A 27937-nucleotide genomic window follows, 5' to 3' on the forward strand; every position below is an offset into this window, starting at 1 on the left:
AAATAAAGACATTGAAAGAAGGAAAACCATTTCCGAATTTCTGCTTGCAGGGGAGAAAAAAAAGGGGTTCTTGTACCTGGTGATCGTCACTGGTGATGAAAAGCGGAGGTACTACAAGAATCCTAAACGCAAAAAGCCCTGGATACAGCATGTTGAACCAGCGTCAACCAAAGTGAAATATTCACTGCGCAATGTTTACGCCGTGTATATGGTGAGATATGAAAGGTGTGGTGCACTATGAGCTTTCGGAACCTAGTGGAATTATTGAAGGACAATCCCATAAACAACAATTAATGCATTGAAAGCAAAGCTTTGGCTATAAAACGACGAGAATGGGATAAAAGACATGATAAGCTGATCTCTGAAGGGATCGCTTCTAAAGATAAGAAGTTCTATCGACACGGAATCGAGGAACTACCTAAAAGATGGCAGAAAGTAGTAGGTAACGACGGACAATACTTTCATTAAAGTAGTCATAAGTTTTGTTGTTGTAGTTAGGTCACAAATGTTGAATAAAAATCGCAAGAATTAACTTCTAGACCTAATACAAAATAAGCTGCTGAGCTGAGAGTGACAGTCAGTAGCAACAGAATGTGTTTGACTAGTTTGTTAATCAGACTTAAAGTTTTTCATTATAGAGACATTAACATAAGCCAATTTATAGCGTTAAAGTGAAAACGAGTTTTGCCGAAAACGATTCAGTAACTTGACAGATCCGAGACGGGCCTAAATAGGGACCCTCATTATCAAAGGAGATCTATCCTTCAGTCGTCTCGGCAAACAGAATACCTTTTTCGGTTTGCGGAGAAACCAAAGGGACTGAAAACTTCACTGAAGTCACACATAAATACATGTATCACGCCGTCTGGGTGCCGACGTTCAAACGTTCGGCTCGGTCAGAAAAGGTTGAAAGACCTTTCTCTGTCGGAGTCCCTTTTTAATTATGAAGAAGCCTCTCGAACCCGCAAAACTTCTTGACGCACGCCACTCGGTACTGAAGATCGGAAGGCTTTGCGTGTCCCGGCGTTATATCACATGTCACCGAGTTTGTCACGACCCCACGAGCCGCGGCCATATGTGTGCCGAGATTTGCTGAACAACGCGACGAGCGCACTTGACTGAGCCGTGTCCTGTGCCGGATGTCTTCATAAACCATAAATCATCGAACACTGATAACGGGCGACGTTCAATTTGTCAGCGACAAGACGCGGCTTTTCGGACCCCCGGTGGAACGACTTGAGCCCCGTGCCGATTGAGGGCGAACGAACACTTGGCTGGTGCACACACGCCGCTCAGTTCTTCGCCGAGACTTCGACCGAGCTGGCGTCAAGAGTCTAATCTAATGTGGCACTTTCTCAATGTCGACGCTTCGGGAAAAGCTTTACACTGCGCGATGAAAAATATTCTCTTCCTCTGTCGCTCGTCCCGGGTTTCTTTCTCTTCGAAGGAAGGGGATTAAATAAATTACGGTTATGGATGGCGTATCGAGCGCGTTACGGGCTCGGCAAGTAGAATTTTGATGTGGAAATTGTAGACCACTCCTCTCGGGGTCTCTTTCTCGCCGAAAAGTTCAAGCACCAGAGGCACCCGGAGCCCGGTAAAGTTAATAGATACACGAAACTTTGATCAAACAAGAGAAAAAATGGGCACGAGAACCCGAGGCCCGAGGTGTCAAAGTCGATGGATGTGCCTGGCCCTGGGTTTGCTGAGGCTTTCAAGGCGAAGCCTTTGCGTCTGTGAAGGGATTACTGCCGAGCAAAAGTGCCACTAGGTGGTTGCATAAGCACAACACACACAGCCATGCCCGAAAAGGAAACAACGTCCACGGACAAGTTACTGTCTCATGCGCTCATTTTTTATGTGGAACGCCTTCGCAACCACTTTGTAACAAAGACCTATCATCAATCATATCGACGAGGCACGTGAACGGTTTTGTTGCAGATCGAACAATTATGTACTAAACGCCCGCCACCAGACCGGTCGGCGGCTGCTTCGAGTCGAGGAACTCACGTGGAACTACCAAACACCCGGGTCCCCGGGTGGCAATATTCACGATTGGGGGGCATAAATAATCGATTTATCGAAGTGTTTCGTATGCGAAATAGGTTTCGACTAACACCGGGCGAGTGTGAGAGGGCCTGGGTCCGCTACGGATGGAACCTACCGAACTAATAAATCAATAACTTTCCCCATCGCCTTTCACATCGCCATGGCCATCGATAAATTCGGTGCAAATTTCCTGCAGCAAATATTTTAGCGATTTTTAAAGATGCGCCCTAATTGCCCAGTATTTGCTGGACCACAACAGAAGTTGGCTCGGCAATAGAGATCCGGAAGACGGGGACAGTGCTGCGACTTGAAGATGCGGTACGAAGAGCCGGCAACGCAAGGCATGTTTCGCAGGTAATCGAAATAAATCAAGAAGGTCCTTTCTCCGGTGCATTCCGGTCGTGAGGTATTCTTTGCCCGCGTTAACCTCACTTATTGGCAACCTGCGGCTCTATCTGCATGCCCCTGCCGTTCTGCGAGTCCGAGAGTCCTGAAGGCGCCAGACCCCTCCTGTGCTGGCTGGGTTTAACTCGTTGCCGCTATCATACCTCAGCTGTGGGGACATTTATGTGCGCCACTAGATTAGGTCAGTTAGGATGCTCCCGGCAGTGCTTAGATCCAAGGACTTTGGCACGATAATACCCTCCGGTGCACGTGTGAGACACCGAAGGGCTTGGGAGCAGAGCCTTCATAAACCAGTCGGCGGTGGTCCTAAAGCGAAAGAGAACGGTTTTTATGTTTCTGTAGCTCTCGCCCAGGAACGCACACCGCCAGCCACTCAACACTGTATCACCGGACCGGGCGGGGTTGATTATCACTTGCCAAACTTCCCGGGACACTCCGGAAACCCGGCGGGCGACCAGGGGCGGATGTGTACCGAACGTTCCCGGAAGTCCACGATACACACTGGGGAGGAAGCTACCCAACTGCTGCAGTGTACCACAACTACTTCGAGGACACAAACTTTTGCCCATTTCCATAAACACCGACAACTAGGGCAACTAGATGAAAGCCAACTGATACTGGCGGTGGCCGTGCATAGAGGAACCAGCGGCTGAGACAACGGCTCCACCAGACGGTACTTGCGAAACAATGGCAGATGGTGGCGACATGGTGGCCTTGAGCTACGAAAACGTTGGCCAAACAACAAAGAGTTTGCCAAATTCTTTGAATTTCTCCAGCAACATTGTCATTAACGGCAGAGAATAACTTACTTCTGAGTAAGTTGTGCAGGAAATTTCACTCATACCGGAGAGTAGTCAGCATGATGGCGGATAAGTCGCGAAAGACGGCATCCAGCCTGGAAGAGACATTCTTCTGCGATGGCCAATTAATTGGTAACTGGTGTATAAATTATTGAATTCAAACTTACCACCGATTTCACGTTAAGAACGTCACCCAAAAAGATGTTAACCTTCTGTTGGATCGTGTGGTTTTTACGACTGCTTCGATATTAGGCATTCCCAAAAGGGGCCTACTTCGATCGGTTTCTTGACATGGGTTTCGACAACATATTGTTTGAAGCTTCAGAAACGATTTGCCCGGTCCGGTGAGAAAATCAAAAACGGTTCAAAATCATTGCTGTCGTCACTTAAAAGGCAATGATACTACATAATAACCTGCCATCTGACAAGGGTCTGACCGGGCCATCGAGAATGTGCTGCGGTGTGTTGGTTACTCCAATCTATTAATGTCCGCCCCAACACACTACGGAGTTAGCATAAAATTTGGTGTACGATGCTTCGAGGAAGCGAGCAAAGTGTGCATACGAATTTAACGAAGGCGAAATGATGCAAACCGAAGGAACATGGTCGCTGCTGACATGCTGTAGGACCGTGATGAATATATGTAAATGGCTCGCCAGGGAGTGCCCTCATTCCTGGAGAAAAATGGGTTGTAATTTTTTATGCTCCAAGCTAATGCACTTCCGGTGAAGCGCCGTGTTCCTAGAGGAGATATTTTAGTCATTCATCTTGCACCGCACTGACAACAAAAAATCATGTCGTCGGATCAGGTCGGAAAATCGGGTAATGTGGTGCTACGATGCTTGCAGCTATCGTGCAGTTATTTGATGATAATGAATATATCACCGAGGTGTTAATATTCTGCAGCAGGGTTCATAATACATGATCAGTTTTCATGAATCTTTTCCTTTTTTAAATCATATAATAAAGCTGGCTTAAAGTTCCTGCATTCATACCTTAAATTTACAGCCCATTAGTGCGATTGCCTTTTCCCCGAACCCAAGAGCTTCAATCTCGGACGGGCTGCGATGTTTTTGAAGTCTTTCGCCAGGTATTGCAAACTTTCTCACTCCGTGATTGTTGTTTACTCATGAAAGTGGATTTTAATTGTATGGTTCTATCTCCTCTTTAGCTATTCCACTTGCAGAAAAGGGCATCCTTGCTGCAGTCAGCGCTCGGCACAAAAAAGGAACGAAACACTTTCTTAGAAAAGGATAAGCTACGAGAAAATGAACGTTACGAAAGTTCGAAGTAAGAGGCTCCTCGTTCGTGTTGGCAAAAGGGCGGCAAGTTGGACGAAAATTAAATTTATTCATAAACTTTTCAACACCATTTCATTAGGAATAGTTTCGGAGTGTGTCTCCGGATATTCTCGAAAGGAAGCCAGTGGGGCGGCATTGATAACTTGTTGCGAAAACACTCAGCGCTCAGCGTGTTGATTTCAAGTTTTGGTTGGAATTCCCAAAAACAAACAAAACACCTTCAAACCCCGGGGGGGGCTGCATCGTTCCGGTGCACACGGGGTGGGAAGTTTGCCAAGGGTCGGTGGATTTATTAAAATTTTCTCACTCCCAGCTCCGGGACAACCTCAATCTTATTTGGCTCACATTTGTCGGTGGCCCGAGGTGACCCGTAGGTTTCGGAACCTTTTAACTCTAAACCACGTACGCAATAGCTTCATATCTGGAGCTTCTACTCATCGCACCAGGGACGAGATATGGCCAGGATCCGGAGGCAGAAACGTAACGTTCTGAGCACCCCGGAGCACCCCAATAAAACACAGCCAGGCACGTTCGGGTTCGGCACCGAATGGGGAAAGTTTGTGCAGAAACATTAACCGAGCGGTGAGGCCGAGCGGTTCAATCATCCGGGCCGGTCGGATGGGACGAACGGATCCCCCGGTCCCGGTTTGACAACTGACATGGATCGAAAAATGAAGCCGGACAAAGGGACCAAAAAAGGATCACCTTTTCGGTTCGGGCTATCAACCATCGATAATAGCACGCCGGGGGCCGGTTGAGTTTACCGACCGGGGACCGGTTGTTACCGGTTGGAAATATGCAAATCGTCATTTTCTTGCCTCCTTCTAATCCGTCGACCGGTGGGACGTTTACGACGGAAGCAGAATCGAACGGATCGATCGGTGCGAGCCACGAGCTGTACCGAGGAAGGGACGTAGAATGGCCATAATTCGTTGTTGTTGTTGCGGCTAAAGAGCACAATGCACAGTGTTGGTGATTTGCAGTGTTGAAGATGGTTTTGTTTGAAAAACGAATCCACGCGAAACAGATGAAACCATAAGCCGGCCCCGCCGCACTCGGGAACCCCACCCGACAGCATCTAATTATCACCTGGTTCGCTAATGTTTTATTCAGCATAAGCAATTCGCATTCGCAATTTTTGTGTGCCGCAAGCTCGCAGGTAGGTCCCGGGAATGTAGGGGCGCCGTGGAAAGCATGCATAAACTCTAAATTCTTACCATAAATCAAATGACTACGATTGGCTAATCCATCCGCTTAATTGTGGCTTACCTGGAATGAGAATGAGGAAAAGGGAGATTGCTTGAGTAAAGTGATGCGGACGTGAGTAGCTTAGGGTCTCGCAGTAACGGAGACGGCATTTAAACGACTGAAGTTCCTGTCCATCAATGTTCCCCGCATTAGCGGGCAACCGTAATATGTTTACCGGATTATAGGGAATTACAGCCGAATTCTTTTTGGCTGAGACGTTATGTCTCGTCACCGGCACGTGGCCACTCCGTTTTTGCCGAGTCGAATCACGTCGCCCGACTGCGACCTTCTCGGAGCATCCGACGTTGGTGAATGGGATAATTGGGTCACACCTCAGCCCAGTCTCGCGCATGATGATAATGATGTAAATTCCTCTTCTGATGGCTTCGCGTTTTATCACGTCGTCGGGTTTGTTGTGCGACACACAGGAAAAACCAGTGGAACATAGCGTTCGTTCCGGCTTCGTTATAGAGAATAGGCAAACATGGGTTCCCGCTGAACCTCTTTTTTGTATATCCGTACGTAACGGGAGGAATCTTCCAGAAAGAACCTTAAAGGTACGCCTGCTGACGTGCGCTCTGTTTCGTCTCATTGAGTTCGCCGCATTCCGACTACACGCCCCACCGGTGGCCTCATCAATGTCAGGCATCACGGGAACCGTACTTTGGACATTAATCAATCCCGGACCGCGCGTGGTTGATTAAGCTGTCAGCAACGGAACGGAATGGAATCATAACAGAAGCGGAAGAGACAGCACAACACAGAACCGAAACGAAACTCTCCCGAAGTCAGTCCCATTCGTGACGCAAACCTGGATTCCGATCCAGTTACGGTAGAAGGCATAAAAAGCGAACGCAATCGAAGCGTCGCAGATTTCAACCATCTTTCTGGCGTCTTCTTGTGGCGTTTCCCAGAACCGGCAAGAAAGTCGAACCGTCACCACAAATAGGTCGCCGGCCCGGTGGAGTGCCCGCTTGCGAGTGTTCAATCTCAAGTTGCACGATTCAGGAACTCGTACAGCCGGAAGTGGAACCCTCGGTTAATATGCAGCGTCAGACTTTGGCTCCCGGTCCGCGTGCTGACCGGTCCCGGTGAACGTCATGACGAGGACAACGATTCCAAAGCGACTCCCCGGCGTAGGTCGGTGCCTGCTAGGTGGAGCTACCCAATCGGACCGGACCGGAAGCAGGCACGATCAGATGCGGAAATTGAAGCCATCATTAACTTAACTACAATCGCCATCGAGTGGCCATGAAGAGTGGCCGGTCGGTGGTCCCTGGCCTGGCTGTGCCCTGCTGTGGTTCCCCGACGTGCTGGAGCGTCCGTTAAGAGGTTCGAACCAGACGGTGTCTTTCATCGTTGACCAGTTAGCGTTATCAGATGGGTGGGTGAGCATCGCCCATGCCAAGAAATTGCATCGCCGAAAGACAGACACGGGCCCAACCCGGGCGCTCGGTTCTTCCACACGTTCGTACGGTTGTTCTTCTAGCGAATGGTGGAAAGTTGATTAAATTGATTACAATCGGCTAGCCCATTTGGCAAGGCACTAGGCTGCCGTTGTTGCTGCTGCTGCTAAACAGTTGTTCTCTTTCAATCATTTCGTAATTGCATTGCGCGGGCAACAGTGACGTTGCTAATGGGAAAATGTTTGAAGGCGTGTGTTCCGAATTTAATTAAGCCGTTTTACAAGGATATTTAGCTTAAAGGGGCGTAATTTTTTTGCATTGCCCAAAGGAAGCCAATATGTCAAAGTACTCGTATGGAACTAAGAATCTTTGAAATAATGGCCGCTGCAGTTTCATTTGCCTAGATCAATAAGTGATCTAGATCACTTGAATACTAGGTTGTTCATTATATTCGGAGCCTCGTTATCAAGGAGCGGTGCTACGAGCCTAATTTTATATTGGTATACTCTTCAAATGAACGTATGTGAAGTTTCATTTCAATCGGTCACTTAATTATATTTTTACAAGCTATTTAGTATCGACATGTCACAGTATTGTTTACAGCTCTTATGACGTCATCATTTGATGAAAAACACTTTCCGCACACGATTTTCTTATGTTTGAAAACAGTTGAAAGTCACGGGGGCCAAATCTGGTGAATAGGGTGGATACTCCAACAATTCAAACTTTAATTCATGGATTTTCGCCATTTTAAATATGCTTTTGTGACCTGGTGCATTGTTCCATTTTTTGCAAACAGCATTTAGGAACCCAAAACTTCAGTCAAAATGTTGGTTATACTGCTCAATGAGATGGCTAGGCCTTATACTAAATCTCATTCAGTGATTCGACGATTTTCCAATACGACATCCGGTTTTTTTTTTTACGATTTTAGGAGTTGTGTCTGTTTTTTGACGTTTTTATCATAGATCGTCTTAAAAGCTACTACGACCACATTTAAACTCAGAAACCCTCATTTTAACCATATTTAAAGGTGAAGAGTCCTTATACACGGTCAATATTCGTTCAAAATTTTCCTTTGCTTTTAAACCTTTCAAAACTAAAAATTAAATCACTGCACGATATTTGATTTTTTCCATTGAAAAAAATACTGTGACATGTCGATACGATAAATGGCTTGTAAAAAAAATTAAGAGACCGATTGAAATGAAACTTCACATACATTCATTTGAAGAGTATACCAATATAACAAAAAAAATCAGGCTCGTAGCACCGCTCCTTGATATCGAGGCTCCGAATATAATGAACAACCAAGTAAGTGAAAAATATAAAATTAAATTGCAAATAAACAAAATACTGTTGGTTACAAAAAGGAATTCCATGCATTCGTCATGAAAAAGTTTTCAATAAATGTGACCATTTTTCTCCTTCGCCAATGGTAAATGTTCTATTGCAGCTAAATATTTCATTACCGCTCATGCTACGCTACAATAGCATAACGAAAACCATAAATACAGCCAAGCTCAAGTTGAGACCGTCGAATTTGTAAACCAACCTGCGAGGACGACCAAACAGCACCCAAAGCCCGGCACAAAGTTTTGGCCGACCCCAACCCCCGATTGTAAGCTGCCAATGCGAACCGAAAACATCGCATTGTTTTTGTTTTTAATTCATTCCCGGCTTTTATGTGTTTACTTTCGGGCTCACCAAACCCTGCTGTCCAACGGCCGTCAATGATGCAAAAACATGTTTGTGCTGTTGTTTGAAGAACCCGATTTATTGGTTTTCGGTAAACAAAACACGAACAGTACGAGAAAAATCGACCGATCGAAAAATCGAAATGCGGCGCCATTCGAACGAACTGCAAATGTGGCGTTGGACGCAAAATTTAATCAGCCATATTCATTAACGGCCGGCCTCGGCGGCGTGAAAATTAATTCATCGTCCCCGTCGGCCAACGAGCGGCGAAGCTTAATACTGATTCGCTCCCAGAATTAACTTCCTGTCGCGGATCGGTGCGGTCGTCCGGGCGCTTCAATTCGTCTCTGTCACGTGCGGACTGTCCGGACTGCAGTGTGTTTTTGTGTGACCATTTTGTTTTTGTCAACTCCGTTACAACTTCGGTGGCCGTCCCCTTTTTGGGGGCCGATGTGCCGAATGTGGGGCCATTTTCCGTTTTTTTTTTCGGTGCCCCTTAACACACACAGATACATGGGGGCAAATGTTATTTATTTAAGGTCCGTAAAAAGCGATCGAAACAGCCCCGATGAGTCCAATAATCGAGCAAACGGCGACGGCGATCGAATGTAGATCGAAAAGGGATCGAGCTAGCATCGCTATCGATGCTCTGGGATGGGATGGGATAGGAAATTGTTCCCCTGTTTGTTATTATTTTATCTATACTCGGTCTGTGTCCCGGACCGTAGCGCCGAGCTCGCCGAATTCACTGCAAAATGGGACAGCCTTCACCACGATGCGGTTCTGGCTTTGACAAGCGACAAAGCGCTTCAGGAGCTTATCGAAAATGCTCGTCGAACGCTCGCCGAACAAAATATTTTGACCGCCATCTTGTTTTGTTGTCCCAATGCTGGCTGCAAAATTGCGGGATCAATGCATATTGCATCCGGTGTCGGACGCAGGCGGACAAATGGACTCCCACCAGCTTCCGGGCCCGGGCAAAAACTTCCTGCACCGGGAGAAAAAAAAACCCGAAAGCTGGCCAAATGCCATCCGGATGCAAGGTGTCCGTGGCTCCGGGTTCATCCGGATGGGCTACTCCCGAAATCTTATTTCCCTCGTGTGGCGGTCCGCGGGCTCGTCGGTCGTTACAAGTCGGTCTTTTCGGCGCCGGAAAAGCGCCAGTTTTTCCCGGGAGATGAAACCCGATGGCAGCAAAACAAGTTTTTCATCTCGCGCGTTGCAGCGCAGCTTGCAGTTTGATTATTTTCCCCAAGCCGGACTGGCGAGCGGCGGTGGCCACCAGCTCCGCCCCGGGGCGTCATCTCGGACCTTCTGCCCCAGTTTTGGGCTTTGGGAAGCGTGAGTGAGTTTCAATTAGGTTTTTTTTTGTTGTTCTGGTTCTTAAATCATCGCAGAGCAGAAGGTGCAGTGCATCCGTTTCTGTCGGGCTGTCAGTGTATTTGTGCTCCTTTTGCGTTTGTTTTGCGTTTCAGTCGGTGTGTGTGTTGTGTGTGCTAGGAAATGCTTACAGTTCGTTGCGCTTCAAGTTTTTCATCACCACTTTCCGGGGTGGCAAGCAAAAACAGTGGAACTACAGCCCGTTGCAATTCATTTCTGCATCGCTCACACATCACCGTACACCGTATCGTGGGCTAATCCGTCGAGCCAGAGCGGCACACGGGAGCCTGGCCAGAAACACGGAGATAATGCCGCGGAAGAAAGATCCCTGTGCCACACACCTCCAAGTCCAGGCTGGCTTTCTTATGTTGGATTTATGTTTCTGTTTGCACTACTCCGGTTCCAACTTGTCTTCCTGTGGCTCTTCGCGCTCACGCTTCTCGGGCCGGCAATGGGCCGTGGCCGGGAAAACAGATTTTTTGCTGCGAGTGGAACCTTGCGGTCCTGCCGGTGTCGTGCAGGTGTTGCAGGCGCCGCAAAGCATTGCAAAGAAACGATTTATTATTAAAATCTCATCTATATTCCGCAACTATGCGAAGGCGCTGTAACCGTCGCGCGCGCGTACGAACGTCGCCTTCGTGTTCCGTCACGTGACGGATCTGGCCGCCGGCGGATGCGTGAAAGAAGCAAACAGGCGTCGGTCGGTGGTGGTGCAGGTGGCAAAATTGTGGACTTGCAGCAGCTATGCTGTAAGCGGTAACTATGAGTAACTTTTTGCGGCCCTCTGCCAGGAGATGTGAATTGTGATTGAAAAGTGTCTAGTTTCGAGCACAGCTTCCGCCTGCGGCTGCCTTGGTCTTTTTTGTTTCAATGTTCTCTCCGCAGCATTATGATTATGAATGGGTGTACACGATAGTTACATAAAAGCTGCCAATGACTAGTGGTCACGTTCGCAACTTGCATTTAGCTAATTAGTCGCGAGTAGAAATGGAGCTTTTATTCTTCAATTACTAAATGCTTCATTCATTCGTTTTCTCTGATTAGCGTGGTGTGGTGCATCGTGAATTGCTTCCAAATGGCCAACTTGTCAACAAAGAATACTACTTGTGTGTTGTGCGTCGTTTGCGCAATTCTGTGCATTAAAAAAGACCTCTCTTGGAGACCTAAGGAGAGACCATTCTTGGTTTTCACTTCACGAGAATATTTTTGTATCACATTTTTTTCAACCGTGGACACATTTTACAAGCCAATAATTAAGATATGAAACGAAATGAAGAATGTTTTGAAGGCTATTCCTAAAAAGCACTTGTCGGACCATTTCGAAAATTGGAACAAATGTAGACATCCGTGGTCTTATCAAATTATTTTGCAACTTTAGAATTTCCGCGGGCTAGGTATATCCGATTTCGGATTTCGGATGGCGTTAGGTTACTACACATGTCAGTAACTTATGGTGAAAAGTTCGGCCATTTTGAGTAATCAGTCAATTTTTGACAGCTGTTTTGCTTGGACGTGTTTTGGCTCATCGTCGACTTTTGTCCCTTCCAAAAACTGGATGGCAAAGAATGTTTATCAAAGTTTGTGTGAGAAACGAAATTAAGAGCTCGGACGCAATCGAAATATTAACAGTGGCTTATGGTGAAGCTTTTAAGACCAAAATCAGCGCTTATCGGTGGTTCAAAAAATTTTCAGAGGGTCGAGAAGATGTGAACGTCGAAAAGCCTACTTTGGTCGAATGTGAACACTTTTATTTGCAGTTTTCTTCGATTGCAGGGTCGTGCTGCATCATGAGTTCTTGCCAAAGGATAGAATGGTCAATACAGAATATTTCCGGCAAGTTATGCGCAATTCACCCGAAGCAATCCATTACAAACGCCAAGATTTGTGGGAAAACCAAAATTGGTTGTCGCGCCCCTGCTCAACATCGTTGTTTCTGCCCAAATTTTTGGCCTAAACAACACTCTAGTGATGCCAAAGCCACTTTATTCCTCAGATCTGGCCCCTTGTGAATTTTTCCTGTTTTTTTTTTTCCTTTTTCCAAAACTCAAATTATAGCTTCGTGGTCAATTACTTTTGGAGTACACAAAAGTCGATGATGGGTCAAATCTTGTCCAAGCAAAACAGCTGTCAAAAATTGACTGATTACTCAAAGTGGCCGAACTTTTTACCATAAGTCAGTGACATATGTAGCAACTTAACGCCACAAAAAATCGGATATACGTAGCCCGCGGAAATTCGGAAGTTGCAAAAAGGGGGACTAAGGAGTACTTTAAAGAAACCAACATAGATTGAGAAGAATAAAGAAAGATTTTTCGAATTCTAAGCGAAGCCAGCCTTTTGGCCAAAGTAATGTTTGTTTCTTCCGAAGTTAAATTACTGCACATGAATTGCATAAATCGAGCAACATAACTTTGATTGATAACAACGCTAACCGACGCGCAGATTGGGAAATTCGAGTTCCGGAAATGCTTTCATCATACACCAAAGTCACAGATATTCTTTCGAAAATTCCCACACATCTACCTGAACGAGGCACCTATCAAATCGAGTTCGTACAAAAAACGAACGGTTAATCTTTCGGCTGCCGAAAAGATTTTATTAAGCCGCAACTCATGGTACCCTTTTTCGTGCAAACAAAATTGCTATGCTTCAAAAATGTACGCAGCTAAATGGTAAATGTTAAGCCATAGGACAGCACGAAACAGGCATTTACCGGCTAAACGGAGCTAATGCTATGAATTGGAAACGAATATTAATCTCCATGCAGGACTTCCCACGTATCGGGCATTTCGCCTACCTACGTCGGTCGGTTAGGAATTCGGATTATTTCCAGCCGGACCTCGGGTGTGGTGCAGGTGGGGGAGCGAACGGCACTCTCGGTAGCCCACATCCGCTTCCGACGGGTAACTTTTCAACAGTGCCCCCTAATGGATGACCATTCCATAGTTCACGATTTTCATTACACCCACAAGTGCCATAAATTGTTAGTTGGAGTCAACTTTCCGCGACCGCCGCGACCCCCATAAACCCACACTCACACAAGCGCTCACTCGCAGTGTTCGTGCAGTTAGTGTTCTTGTTCCATTCTGCCCGCGCGCCCGACATTCCGCGTCCGGTCCCGCGTCTGGTTGGAATGGCGGCGAGTTGTCGAATTCAAATACGGCACGATATGCTGTTACAGTTTTCCGCGCCGGCACGCCATGGCCCACGAGTTGACGATTGACCGTGACATGTTACGCTAGCCGCGTCTAACACCGTGCCACGGACCGCAAGCCGACTGTGGTCAACCTTCATCGTCCGTGCAGCTGTCGGTCGGTCGATTAAACAGTGAATATTAATTTAATCATTTTCTTACCGAGTGGACCCCGATTGGACGTTAGGTTGGATGTTTGCCAGCTCGACCGTCGATTGGTGACCGTTTCGGTGTTTTTATTCCCCGACAACCATAACAGTTTAATTTTCAATATCGCCCGGCGCGGACCGACCAAGATCCATAGCTCCCTTTAAAGCCGGGGCGTTCGCAACACGGTTGTCGACGGATGGCGATCATAAAACTTCAGTGCCGGGGCCAACCACGTCGAGTGCAGTTTGGGGCACAAAAATTCGTCCTCGAAAGCAGAGTGCATCGCAAACGGGGATAGAAACAATGGAAGCAGAACAGCAGGAAAAATACATCCTCGACTACAGTCCCGAACTACAGTCAGCAGATAGTCATTTTATTTATGTTCTCCACCGGCCGGCCGTGCCGTCCCTAGGTCAGGAGTTACGGCAAAGGTTCGGCCCTGTTTCTGGCCACTCTCGGTGGCACCTTCACAGTCACAGATCGCAGTGAAGCTGAAAAGGGCGTATAAAAAATGGTGGAAAATCGAGTGGCATCTGGAAAAGTGGAAGTGGGAAGCCCGGTTGAGGAAAACGCCAGGACATGCGATGGTACAGGAGCAAAAAAAAAAAACACGAGGGCCAACATCAAACAGGATACACAAACAGACCGAACTGTCGACGACGTGGTTTTTCGGGTTGTTTTTCATCCGTGTCCGCGTTCGACTCCTTTCTGCCCCGTTCTGTGTCCCTTTTGTGTGTGTTTTAAAACATTTTATCGCACATTTTTACGATCGATTAAATTTATTACCACAAATCATACATTTTCTGACACACTGTGTGTCAGTTGCTGGCGAAACTTTGTTTACACCATTTAATTCAATCGCGTGGGGAATCATGCTGTCGGTGGGTTTTAAACTCAAAACGGGTGGCAAATTGAAAGCACAATTTAATGCTGGTGAATCCCGTCGAGTTTCCCAAAGCAAGGCTGGAACGATCGTAGTAGCCATCGCTTCAGTTTGCGTTATTGGAAGTGTTTCATCCGGAAGCGATTTAAAGTGATACTTTGGGCCACCAACAAATAGCAGATAATAATTTGATAATTTTAGTGTTTCACAAACTTTATGAGAAGGCGCATATTAGCCACGAAAGGGACAAAATTTGATCACCCCGCCTTGGGTTTGATAAAAACGAAATCTTTTAGGGCCTCCGCGTGCTTTCCGTCGGTCGCACGTGTGCAATGAAAATCAGAAACCATGTCGTAATGACCCAACTCCAATCCAGTGCCGCTGAATCGGAATCGCGACGCCCTCACGATGCCCTCAGGACGACGACGACGACGACGATGATGATGGCGGGTCGCACGAACTCCGTGCGTCCGCTCCGAATGTCGAAACTCACGGTGTGTGTGTGTGTGGGTAAGGGTTGTGGTCACGCACGCACCAGCAGCGACCACCACAATGGTTCGTGCTTCGTGCAAACAGTCGGCCAGAATATCGCGGGGTACCTCGAAATCCTCGACCAGCCCTCATTGGCTAGGGAAAGCACACAAGCGGAATTACGGTACCACTGGTAGCGGGCGGTGTAGTAATTAGGCCACCGTAATGAGCCAAAGTCCGCTGTGGGGGAGCTGCAAAAGAAGGCGGCAAAAACGAATCCTTGTCCACACCAACTATGAGGGTAAGTGTGAGATGAGTCCCTGTTTAACCCTTCGCTCTCGGCGTCCCGACACCGAGCTTGGGCTGGTCGAGCCCAGGGCTTTCCGGGGCCAAGCTTTCATAGGTTGTCATAAAATAATTATGATTCATGTTCACGATGGCGGCCGCTGCCTCCGGGCCAGGGTAATTCGGGCCATCGCGCACACGAGACGTACGCCTGGGCCCAGCCCAGGAAGGACAGTAATTATCGCGATGAAAAATGATGCATCCATTAAAACTAAACCAAATTTCGGTGGCCACACGCCAATGTTGCGCGCGTCATGCGGATCAAACGTTTGCCGCTCGGAATGGGCGCCATTTGAAAAGAGTCTCACAAAAACAAAAACGAGCCGAATACATTGTTGCCGCGTAGGAACCATCAGGACAATTTGAGCCGTTCGAAAAAGATACACCGAGAGGACGAAAAAAGGGTCCGCTCGCGTAACATAAAAGTGCATCGAGCGGAACGCGGTACCGATCGTGGGAGCGAAAGTAAAAGAAAAAGCCCGAACCCAAAATGGACTTCATTATCCATTTGATGGTTGATAAAACTCGAAAGTTCTACCCGGCGGTCGGTAAAGTTGGTCCGTTGTGTTCCGGTCCGGACACCAACAACAAAAAAACCTCCCGCGACATTCCAATTCCGCTGGACATCGTTTTGTAGCACGTACAACATCTGCGCGGTCATAAAAGACAAACAGAAACAAATCTGCGAAACAGTGTTTTCCCGCTGAAATCGGGAAAATACGCCCCGACGGTTTATTGTTACTGATTTGATTTGCCTTCCGAAAGAGAAACGCGGGTCTTCCGTAACCGTTTGTCTTTTGTTTAACATTGGCGAGGACGAATTCCGAACCCCGGCACGGATTGTAAACCTCGTGTATCCGTAAGAATTCCGACCTAAGACATCTAATTTCAATTTGGTCCGCTTCGGTCCCGCGGCGCCACGAAACCGACACGACATGAAACTCAATTTAACTTTAATCCTTTTCCAGACCGGCGGTGTCGAAAGGGCCCGACAGTCCCGATCGTCTTCCGAAACTAAACCGACCGGCACCGGGGCTTACGGAACAGTTCATTAACAATTACTATCGATATCATCAACGCCGTGGGGATTATTGGGCGGTCCCCCTTGCGAGCCAGCCTTGCCGGAAGCTGACATTAGCAGTCAACAAGCTAGCGGCACAGTAATGACACGGCTAGGCGGAGGGTGATAACAAGTGATAACACGCCGTTGTTCTTTAGGCCAAGTAATCCGCTCCGCCACAGGCGTTCCAATCAATTAGGGTACAAAAAAACCGTGGCAAAATGAGAACAGCAATCAAACGATGATGGTGGACCGGAAAACATAAACCCTTCCGGTGGCGGCATGGATCCCCATCCGGTCGGCACGGTTCGGAAGCTCAAAGGAAGCTTGGACAACATATGCAACGTAAATGGTAACAGGACACGGCATAGTTTGGTGCGGGTTTTGTAACGGTACGCTGAACGCGAACACCGCGGGATTAGGAAAGGCTTAAAAATGTGTTAAACCGGCCGAAAATCCTGGGGGAATTAATTGGCTCGCTGTTTTTCTACGTGACGGTCAATGGGAAGTAGAGGGAATTTAATAAAATTTACCATCATAAAAAGGTGAACGAGCTGAATGTAGCTCGACACGAGCAGCATCTAGAAGGCTGGCTCAAACTGACAGCACCAATTGAAAAAAGCAGCTGTCAAAAAAAAGTACGCAGCCAGTCGCAAAGTAACTGGAAAAACCGATTTTGAGTTTCTGGTTGATTCCAGCGACACGATTAGATTTCTCGATCTCTCGATTTTAAATTTCACACGAAAGAAGCGTTTATTTAACAAGTTGGCACTCGATTCCGCGCTATTTATTTCACCAGCGATCCCCGATACCATCTGCTGGCTCATTAATACCCGCGAGCCGTGATTTTGAGCAGCGGTAATTGTTATTTGCTGCTTCCTTTTCCTCCGACCATCAATCGATGACAGGATCCGGCCGGACGTGACTGGCCTGCGGACTGAGCTGCTTCGGGCAAACCGTCTCCGTCGTAACGGTGATAATTTCGTTTCCACAATTTTTACCGACCGAGCATCGAGCCTCACGGCATCATTAAAGAGAATCATTAAAAATAATTCACAACGGCAAACCGTGCGGAGCGGTCGAATGTCGAACAGTTCGAACAACGGGCGTCCGACTTTATGCCCCTCAACTGTGCCGCTGCCGAGGCTACTTTCTCAAGGGCGAAGCCTTTCGTCGGGAACCGTCGTAGTGCCCGTCGTAGAATCCGTTCCGTGGTGGGGTGAGAGAAAAAAGTATAACTCACAGCATTAACAGCAAGCAACAAGCGGCCCACTAGCCCCTCCCGATCCGGGCGTTGATCCGGGGTGGCCAAAGACTACGTGAGTTATCATAAATCACGGTCTGTGACAGCGGCAAAGCAACAACCGTCGACGGGGGTTCGCACGGAGGCGGTCGCTACGGTCGCTTTGAATGAGCAACACCTGCCCCCGGACCGGAGCGCTACCTCGGGGATCACGGGCAGCTCCAGCCAGCCGTCCGCGGCTCGGTGGAAAGTGATTAATTAGAAATTCAATTCGGAAGTCGCTTGTTTGCATACGACACACAACAGCGGCCACTATAAGACGGCAGCAGCAATGCGACGGTTGCTTCGCTCTGGAGGTGGCGAGAGGCCAGCCGAACCTAAGCCCATGCCACACAAATCCAGAAGAATTGGACCCCGAACGGCTTGCGATGATAGCGCCGGTGGACAATGATTTACAATTTGCAGCTACAAAGTTTACTGATTGTTTAGGAAAAAGATCCGGAGATATTTAACGATTACTTTCTACCTTCAAAACGGAGAAATACTGAAACTCCTTCACGGTTACACAACTTTCTATGAACACATTTGGCAAAAAGAATGGACAGGAGTTTTTACAATATTGGATCTAGTTTTATGTGACCCGCAACCTATCGAAACGCTCCTTTCAACACATCTGGTGCTGGTGCCTTTAACGCGTTGCAAATCCCCCGAAAGACGTGTAACGGCCAAAAAGTAGACACGCCGCCAGACGAAAAGTAATTACGCACGGGCGCGCGCGCTGTCTGCAATCTGATACCGTGCCTCGCTCCCTCGCTCGCACGTTGATAGCAATCAGGGGGGTAGCTTCGGGAGACGGGAAAGGCCCACTTACCTCTTCGTAGATGAAGCTATCGATTTCTTCCAACGGTCGGCCGTACATATCGTCGGGGAAGGGTTCGAACTTGCGGGGCAGCAGGGCACCATCCTCGACCTGTACCTTCGATCGAGGATGAAAGCCGTACTCCCGCACGAGCTGGATGTGACGTGACTCATGTTTGTCCTGGGACTTCTCGGTATACGCAACAACCTGATGCTTTGCAACTGAAAGTGGAGCGAAAGAAAGAAAGACCCGTTATGAGGATGATAATTCCTGACGATAGCCGAAACAAAGAAAGTGTGCCTGGTTTGATCACATTTGTCTTAGATCTCTCCGGCCGAGTGAAGAAGCCGAGTGGACTTTGTCTGCGGTTGATAATTTGTGAGATTCATTTGGCACTCAGCATCCAGGGCTTCATTTCTCGGACGATGCGAACGGGCCGGGTAAATAACATGCCACTGCCGGGCTACTGCTACGCTATTTTCTCCGACGCTTTTCACGTCGGCATCGTTTCCTCCCGGATTGCACGAGCCCTGAAGGGTCTATTTATATCTGGGACGCGCTTCAACGCCCGCTTCGAGACCCCGAGTGGCCCCGAGGAACGGTGGCTGTGCGCGCCACCATTCGCCGTATCGTTCCATAAATTATTTTCTATCTTCAGCCCGTCAACGATTGTTTAACGCGATGGTAAACCGAGAAAGACATTTGCACCGACATTGCGCGCCACCATTTCGACGGACGGCCCAGCTTCCCACGATGGTCAGCGCCCGCTCCGGGGTCGTTTCGAGCTTGGGCCAGGCCATAACTTACCCGGGCTGATGGGTTGTAAATTTGTCCTCCTTCGCAGCCGGCGGCTGTTTAAATGTCAGCTGCGAGAAGTGAGCACGTCACCGCAACCAAATGAGACCCACGGGGTGGTGGACCCACGTTCGATTGCCGGTGTCGGTGCGAAGTTTACCCTGGCGGGGCCCATACTCGCCAATATTTGATCAATCTCCGAAAGGCGATAACTTTCCCCCGAACTCATTTTCTGCTCCATTGCAGCTCCAGCCTGGGGCCGCGTCATGCGAACGCCTGGTAACGCCCGAAGGCCTGGGTCTATCATAATTTATTTTAATTGACGCACGTCGGCCAAATAAATAACGCCCAGTCCATATGTTTCGGGGCGCTGTTTGTCGTGTGGTGCTGAACTGTTGAATTGCTTTCTGCCATTGCCGGGTGGAGACGCCTGGTGGCCCATTCGATGGAGGCGCATGGTGCTCCGTGAAACATGCCAATGTTTCAAGCTAATTACCGGCTCTAAAAGCAATCTACAATTTGGCAGGAATCGACGGACGCAAAATAAATAAAATAATTTGCGAGAATCAACGTAACCCTTATTTTGACATCGCCCTTGGCAATGGCATCGATTCGATAGAACAAATAAATAAATGTTCTTCGACCTCGGACAGGGGTGTCCGGTTGGAAATATGTTTCCATAGTTTAACGGCGCACTCGAACCAAGCCACGCAACAAGTCTGTTTGGCGTTGGCTTCATTCCAAGCACCCGAACTGGACACCGAGAACCAGAACTACGAACCTCTACAGGTATGTTCAACGCCCTGTCGGTGCCTCTTAATTTTTGGCTCGATTTCGTGAAATGGGGTCACTGTTTGTACCTTTTTCACATCGTATTCGATGGTGTAGAACATTCATTTCTGCAACATAAATGGATACAAAGGATATGATAATTTCCTGTGTCCTTACAAACTTCCTGACACATCAGCTACTCGTGGCCCTTCCGTTTTCAGGCCGATAACCCTTGCATGGTTTAATAATCGTTCACACAAACACACACTGGTTGCAAATGTCGCCAGACGGTGTGCCTTTGCGCGGAGTCACCTTCTTTTGATAACGTCCCACTCTTGGGCACATACTGGAAATGTCCTCCATTTCCTCTGTAACGTGTGCGCTATGCAGCTCTCCTGACTAGGTCTGCTACAGACGTGCGCCACGGTACGAAGACTTCCTTTGCAAGAACTTATCGTGGGGCCACTAACACTTGAGATCCGGTGTGGCTCCGACGGAAGTACGCGACCGAACACTACGAGCTGATAGTGGCGCTGCAACGGAATTATGCAGCCCCTCATATCGGGGTCGCTGGTGATTTGGAGCAAAAAAAGGCTTCGAGCACCGATTCGAGCCGAGTTCATCGCCTGTCGACTTCTATTTCCTGTCGCAGATCCGGTCCCGGCGGCACAGTTACACATGCCACAGTCTTTCTCTCTCTTTTTCCGTCGCTTTTCCAGGATAATGACACTCATCACGGGTGACAGGTGTAGGAGCTATCAGTATTTCTTGGCCTTTCGCCAGGGGACGGTGTTGGTAGGAATCCCGGTTGTAGGCTAACGCAGGTGGAAGGTGAAAATTCACATCCACTCAATCTACCTGTCGGGCGATGGGCGCAAATTTTGCCCCCGGCTGGGTTCCGATCAGCGACAGAAAGAGCTCGTCAACAAACTACTTTACCAGGCACGCCCCCGGAAGGTGTACATTAGATGAATAACGTCGGCCGGTTCTATTTAACATCAAATGCTTATCGACAGTCGTACAGTCTCGTGCGTGGAGCACTTATTCATTGCCGTGTTTGTACAGCGAGGTCGCTTCGAGGGATGAGATTTTTCAAAGATGATATCATTTTGCTAACATTCCGACTCGATCCCCCCGGGGTCTAGGCTTCGTTGACTGACCCAGAATGTGCCGGAAACTGTGTGAAGTCTATGGAATTCCATGATAAATCATTCTTTGACCTCTGCAGTGCAATGCAATATGCCGTATGCTGCATTCATCGTATTTTTTACCTATTTACATCATTCCTTTTATGCTTCTCAATTCGACGCGCTCCATTAATCCATCCGTGCGGTATATGAGTAGTTTGTCAGCAGTTCCTTCACTTCTAAGGAACTTGAAGTATACGTTTGGTGCATGAAAATTAATTGTACTGCAATGCGTAATACGGTGTTCAAATATAAAGTTAAGCTAGCGCATTCAATTAAAAAAGAAATAGAGAATGGGAGATTCCACACACACCAAAAAAGCAAATGAAAGAAAAAAATCAAATCTAATCATTCCATGATCCATTCCAATAGATCTCCACAGCGCCACAGCCCACAGGATGCACCGCTGTGGGGCACGTTTTCAATCACACACATACTTCGCTAAAAACGTTTTTCCGCAGTGTTCCGCAGATTCGATGTGCCCCTGGAGAGTGATATCCATTTCGTTGGCAAAGGAACCCCGGTTTTTGTAGCCGAGGAACGAAACCTTGTCCTTGTCGAAACCATTTTGTCGGGCGGCGATGTCACCGCAATTTCACACGCAGAATGCAATTTCGCCGTGCAACTTAAGCCATTCGTCTAGAGTGAGGATCCAATCTGCTGCTGCCCATCATAGAGCCGGCACCATATTGCACACACAGTGCATTCCGAATGGGAACTGCCGCTCGGAGATGCCACGGAAAAGATTCCGTGAGAAGACAACAATTCCGAACTTTGACTACACTTAACCGACGCTCAAGAGTCTGTGTCAGGGGGAATAAAATCAAGATCAAGAAGTTGCTCTTCCAAATGGCTCAATGGAGCGCGAAAAGTTTTTATGATTGAATGGAATGGAACAAGGAATTTTGCAAGCGAAGCTTTAAACACAGCTTCTGTGTTTGCCGTCACGGACTAAATACTCAAAAATTGTTGGCATCTTACATAATTCTGATTTATTGTGTTGTGTTCTACAAATCTCGTACATTTTGCTTAACATTTTACGTTTCCATGGAAACGATGGCCAAAGGACATTAGCAAGCGAAGAGGGCTTGCATGAAGACAGCCCATTTTATGCCATCGAAAATTAGAAATTGGAACGCTCGATCAATTTACTATTTGATTGCGTTGTCGCCAACGGGTGTCTTCATTTGGCGCTACTTAGACCGAGTGCTAATTAGGTTCATTAAATTTAATTAGTTACGCATACGCTGGTCAGCAAAATTCTACGCTAAACGGAATTTCTCCAGTCTCCAGTCTTAATTTATTTCTAAAGTTAGTAAAGCGATATAGAGTAATTAAAGGACTAAATAAAATACCCCAGCTCTGACCTTTGAATGGCCCTTATACAATCACAACAACCGAATTCCATGTATGTTTCATGTATTTATAAAAGAAGTCTATGTTATTCTACATTCCAATAACAAGAGCTCTGTTTATGTTGCACCAGACATTGTGTGTGGCTGGAAACTTGTACCCACCTCGATGTGGCCACCATAAATCAGCTTGTCTAAGGAGCAAAAATCGAAGCACCGGAATCACGCGTAAGGACGTTCACAAACAACGAGCGGTAAACGGTGGTGCAGAATATATTGACAAAATATTAAAGCAACAAAAAGAACGCCCCCTCTCCCCCAACCGGCGTGTTCCTGGCCACGTCCTTTGACGGCGGCGCCACGGGGCAATCTATCCTCATCATCCCATTGCCGCGCCGCGATGGAAGTTTTATTTATCCATTTATTTCCTCCGCCGGCCTAAGAACCGGGACCGCACGAAAGGGCGGGCAAAAATGGAAAATCTTACGAAAAGGGAACCGACCGGGAATGAGATGCGAGCTGGCTTCGTTCGTCCCTTATTCTGTCCCTTAAAGTAGCCCTATCCCATCGATAGTGACATTTCAATGCCTTTCCGCACACACAATTCCGTTTGCTGATTGGTTCGATAGCGTGAAAGGAAAACGGCAGGCGAAAGCATGATAAACATTTCCCGGCGAAAGTTGTGCTTTTCCTACCGAACCCATTCACCGGGGCCACTGCGGGTTGGGTCAGGTCGCTACAACCGGTTGACTGTCCCCGTATCTTAATGCATTCGTCGCCGGGAATAAATCATGTGGAGAACCTTTTTGGGGTGCTTTTTCTTTCACGCAACAATCGCGACGGACAGCAAAGGAAAAGAGGTGCAAAGTACTTATGGGCTTCTGTTGTGTGTGTTACACTGGAAAGGAGTGAATTTTATCGGGCTGTCGTGATGGATCTGAGGGTTGTCCAGTGGACCTGTTGAACTAATGATGGCTGACATCGAATTTTCTTGCGCCGCAGCCGAAATGACGGTCCGAAAGTGGAAAGCCTGTCATTTGCCAGATGAATGAACCCTTTTCAGTCCGTTCTAAGCATGCAAAAATCTGACACAGAATGCTGTAGACACTCCAAACCAGTTCGAACGTTCTGAGTACACATCCTTCTGCACAAGGCGGAACTTGTTTGCATAAATTCCACAACGAGTTGCCAACCTGGGGCTAGGATGGAAAGGCGCAACATTGTAGCGGTACCACCGACCGACATGCGACGCACTTTACTCAATCGTTTCACCAGCACCGAGTACACCGCATACGAATGCTGCAAAATAATGCCTCAATTGCTGTTCGTTTGCTACGGTTTCCGGTGCGGTTAAATCGGCCGCACTCGAACAGAAACAACCCGTCTGGCACCGAACCGCGATCATCATCGGGGCAGAAAAGCACCACTCGAGCCGCTCGATTTATAGGGCACTCGATCTCGCAAAGTGGTACCAACACACCCTCAAAACTCGAAGCACATACATATTATTATCCCGAAAAATTGCCCAAAGCGCCAACATCAAACTGCCGGAGCAACAGCCTTCCGTTCCGGGACTGTTTGGCTTCCTTCGCCACAGCATAACCTTTTCCCGATGCGAAAAGAGTGATGTTCATGATTCAGATCATCCCCGAAGCATGCCAAAATATAGGAACCAAAAAACCATACACATAACAAGACGCAAAACGTGCCCTGGCAAACGATATGCTTCTAATGCGCTTTCCCGATTTGCACCTAACCTCCACCATTCTGCCCTCTGTCTCTCGACCGGAAAACGGCCTGGATCGTGTTCACTCACGAAAAGGGTGCGATTTACCGTGGCTTTTGAGGTCGGCTACCGCGGCGGGTCCCGTCTGGTAGGTTTTCACCTACCACCGACTGGCGACTTTCGCTTCTGTCAATTCATTCCGGCTTCGGGGGAGAAAAATCATATCGAAAGCAAAATATATGTAGCTGCCGCAACGTAAAACTCAATGTACCGTACAAAATGGGGACGATATTAAATTTTTCATACCACCACACACTGTGGCCGGACCGGGTGCGCCTCGGAGTTGGACGTACGGATCCCTTTTCTGAGAACTGCGGGATTTCTGCGTTGCTTCTTCGGGGTCGGGGATAAAGTGGAAGTAGGAACGTACGACGAATTAGTCGAATCCTTCGCACCGTCTCCGGCTGGTGAACAGCCACGACACACGCCCCGCCGTGCTCATATGGCGCGGGTCACCTCGTACCAGCAGGCTCCGTTAGCGCACCGATGTTATGGGAAATTCGATAAGGGAAAATATAAAAATCATCCTTATTATTTACTATCACAACCGGCGTTCCGTAACGGGTCCTGCTGCTGCTGCTGCTGCTGGGTCCGAGCATTTTCCTTCTTTCTCGCGCGGGTTAATGCATAAAAAACGGAAACGAGGTCAGCTTCATCGCGAGACAGCTTTATGGCACGGAACGAATGCATAACGTCAATGATTTACTGATTGATGATGACGACGAGGACGACGGTGGCGCTCGGTTCGGCGTTGGCCAAAGTGCGATTACGGCGGGCACGAAACCGCCACGGTGTGCGGTTTCGATCGTGCTTTTTATGAGCTGATACAGTTTGCTTTCATTTTGGTGTGTTATACAACATAAAGTTTCATGAAATGACGCATTATCTTTATCTGACGATTGAGTAACAAATGTTTCCTGTCGTTGGACACAATTAACGAATTCAATTATTTAGCAAACCGCATAGTTATGGTCAACTTGTGGAAAGTTCTGATAAAACCTCCAGTGGCCCATGTTTCTGGTACAACTTTTTGTTCGGTTTTTCGTTGATTCGAACAAATTGAAACACATGAAATTTAAATCAAACAATAACTAATCTAATGAAAAAAAACTGAAGTACCAAAGTGTTCAATCTAAAAGTGAATTTGCAAACGTAATTCATGTGGCAAAAGTAAGGATTGTTTAGTTATAAACTTTTGAAGAAATGATTGTGCCGTATTTGAGTTGTTGGTAATAATTCATAGTTCTAATCATTGTCAAACAAAGTTCGGAACGGAATGATAATATTCCAAACTCCAAAAACCTGTCTTAACGTCGAACAATAAACGAAACCTGTAGGAGCTCCATTTATTTGTAATTTAAACAAATCAAACAACTGTTAATCTAGAACCGGATAAAACCCGGTATCCAAATTATGGCGACAGTTCAAACAGCGTTTGCGTCTCCGCTCCTCGAACTTTACCATTTTCCGCATCAATTCATCACTGGGTGCCTCCTGTCACAATCTCAAAGGCCGATTGACTTACGCTTTGAAAAGGGTCAAACATTCACACCGGCTTACCGTCGCCAGTTTATCATCGTTGCGCAAAGTGTGTGCGTGTGTGCCGCGCCAGCTGATTTGATTTGTCCCTCCGCAGCATCATCACCATCATCATCGTCCTCTTCAGCACTTGTCACTCATTGGCTCCGGTTCCGGACCTGCTCCGGCAAACGCCGGCAGCTCTCCCGAAGTAACTCACCCGTGTTACAGTTTCGCTTTCAACTTTCCGTTCCTTTTTTTGGGAGGGGATGTTAGTCAGTTCCTACCCGAACCCGATTCCTCGAAGGATACGCAGCCACCGTGAGCGACAGTCCGGAGGCAGACAGATTGACATCGGGGGCCGGGCGAGGTTGCCAAAACATTTCTGCTCGATGGTGACGGCAAGCAAAATATGTATTTAGGATTATCATCCCGCTCCTCGTGTTTCGGGTGTGCTAACGCGGGCTCCCTCAGGACTCAGGGGCTAAAAAAATACTTCCTCAGAGTTTGTGTTTCGCCAATCCATCGCGCAACGTCAACCGTAGCCACAACCGGGGATCGGTGACGACGGCGACGGTGGAGCACATCAAAAATGATTGAAGGATACTTTTTAATGCCGCTTTCGTTCGCCGTCGGCTGTTGGCGGTGAACTACTTTTGGTGGGCCCGAATTCTGGGCTCTCCGAAAACTATGGCTTCATCCGATTCGCGTGAGCCCTGCTAGTCTTCTGATTGTGACCAGGGTGTTAGTAAGGTTTTTCCTACCTATGACGTCCCGACGCCGGAGGCAGTGGCTCCCGGGTTTGTGTTTCCCGCCGGCCAACGCAGTGTTCTGGGTTTTTGTCGGTTTGATCCCATCGTTCCGTTTCGTTCCAGGTTGGTGGTAGGCTCATCCATCTCCTTCGCCGGAAAGTTTGGCCGAAGAAGTATTTCCCGTTTGTTGATTTTCTTACCCATGCCCATCGGGACCCCTTTCCAATTGCCGGGCCGGGGTGCCAAAGGACAAACAGTCGGCTGCCTGGCCTGATCCGGTTAGGGTGGCGTAAAACCGGGGAACGGAAAAAAACATTCCAAACTCTGCGCCGTGAATTTCTTACACCAAACACCGACCAAAGAAAACGCTCCCCTGCGGTTTGGGATTAGGATCTCGTCACCTCAGATTCGGTCCCCCGTGCAAGGTGACGGGCGGATTAGAAATGGCCACCGGATGCAAAGCAAATGGTTGTTTTTTCCTCGTTCCCCCTCTCTCTCTCTCCCCCTTTTCTGTGCCAGTTGAACTTTTAGGCTACATGCCAACGTAGCGCAGTTTTATGTTAAAAGGTTCCGGCCCTAAGATCGGCCGGAAACCCAAAACCGCGAAACTGCGGACGAAGCGGGACATTTGTTTTGGAAAACTTGCTCCACAAGACAGGGGAAATGTTGAACAAACGGACCACGGGTTTGTCCGATTCGGAAAAGGTTGGCCAAGCAACAGTAACAGTGTTGGGGACGAAAACAAAAAGAAGGAACATAAAGTTGCGTAAAGGCTTATGTTTTACGCCCAAACGAAGCCGCGTTGTTTTATAAGAGAGTTTTCAAGTTAAAGTTAAACAATGGCAACACAACGACCCGTACTGATGGGATAAATAGAGAAAATGGCCGAAAATTTCACCTTAAAAGCAATGGTGGAATTATTTTGCGGAATTAACCTCACGTGGAAAAAAGTCCGAGTAAAGCTTTCAGACTAAGAATTGTAGAAACAATGCGGTACGAAAAAAAAAACAATTGGAACCTTGGTCAAAGCTCCCAAGACCTTTCGGTTGATTGATTGATCGATTGATCGAATATATAAAAACGAAATATTATCTTACACCCAACGTCAGTGAGTGACAGCATCATTATCTGGTGCGTTATCATTGGCCAACGGCATTACCATCACACGGACACAGACACACACAGTTGACAGCGCAACTTCATTAATACGATGAAATTTGCCTTTTTTGTGTTCGGTTTCAAGTTTTTGACAGTAATGAGAGTAATGTACGAGATGGGAAAAACA

The 27937-nt window shown here is 47.6% G+C and overlaps 1 protein-coding gene across 1 annotated transcript in view; it reads right to left on the bottom strand.

Annotated features, from left to right (window-relative positions):
* LOC128279024 (sodium channel protein 60E-like) overlaps nucleotides 1-27937 on the bottom strand; it is a 110721-nt gene that overhangs the window by 71821 nt on the left and 10963 nt on the right. The window contains exon 2 of the mRNA XM_053017745.1: nucleotides 18504-18712. Coding sequence (XP_052873705.1) covers nucleotides 18504-18712 — 209 coding nt within the window. The remainder of the gene's footprint in view (nucleotides 1-18503; nucleotides 18713-27937) is intronic.

This window comes from Anopheles cruzii, chromosome 2 (genome assembly GCF_943734635.1).
Source record: "Anopheles cruzii chromosome 2, idAnoCruzAS_RS32_06, whole genome shotgun sequence".
Taxonomy (NCBI): Eukaryota; Metazoa; Arthropoda; class Insecta; order Diptera; family Culicidae; genus Anopheles; species Anopheles cruzii.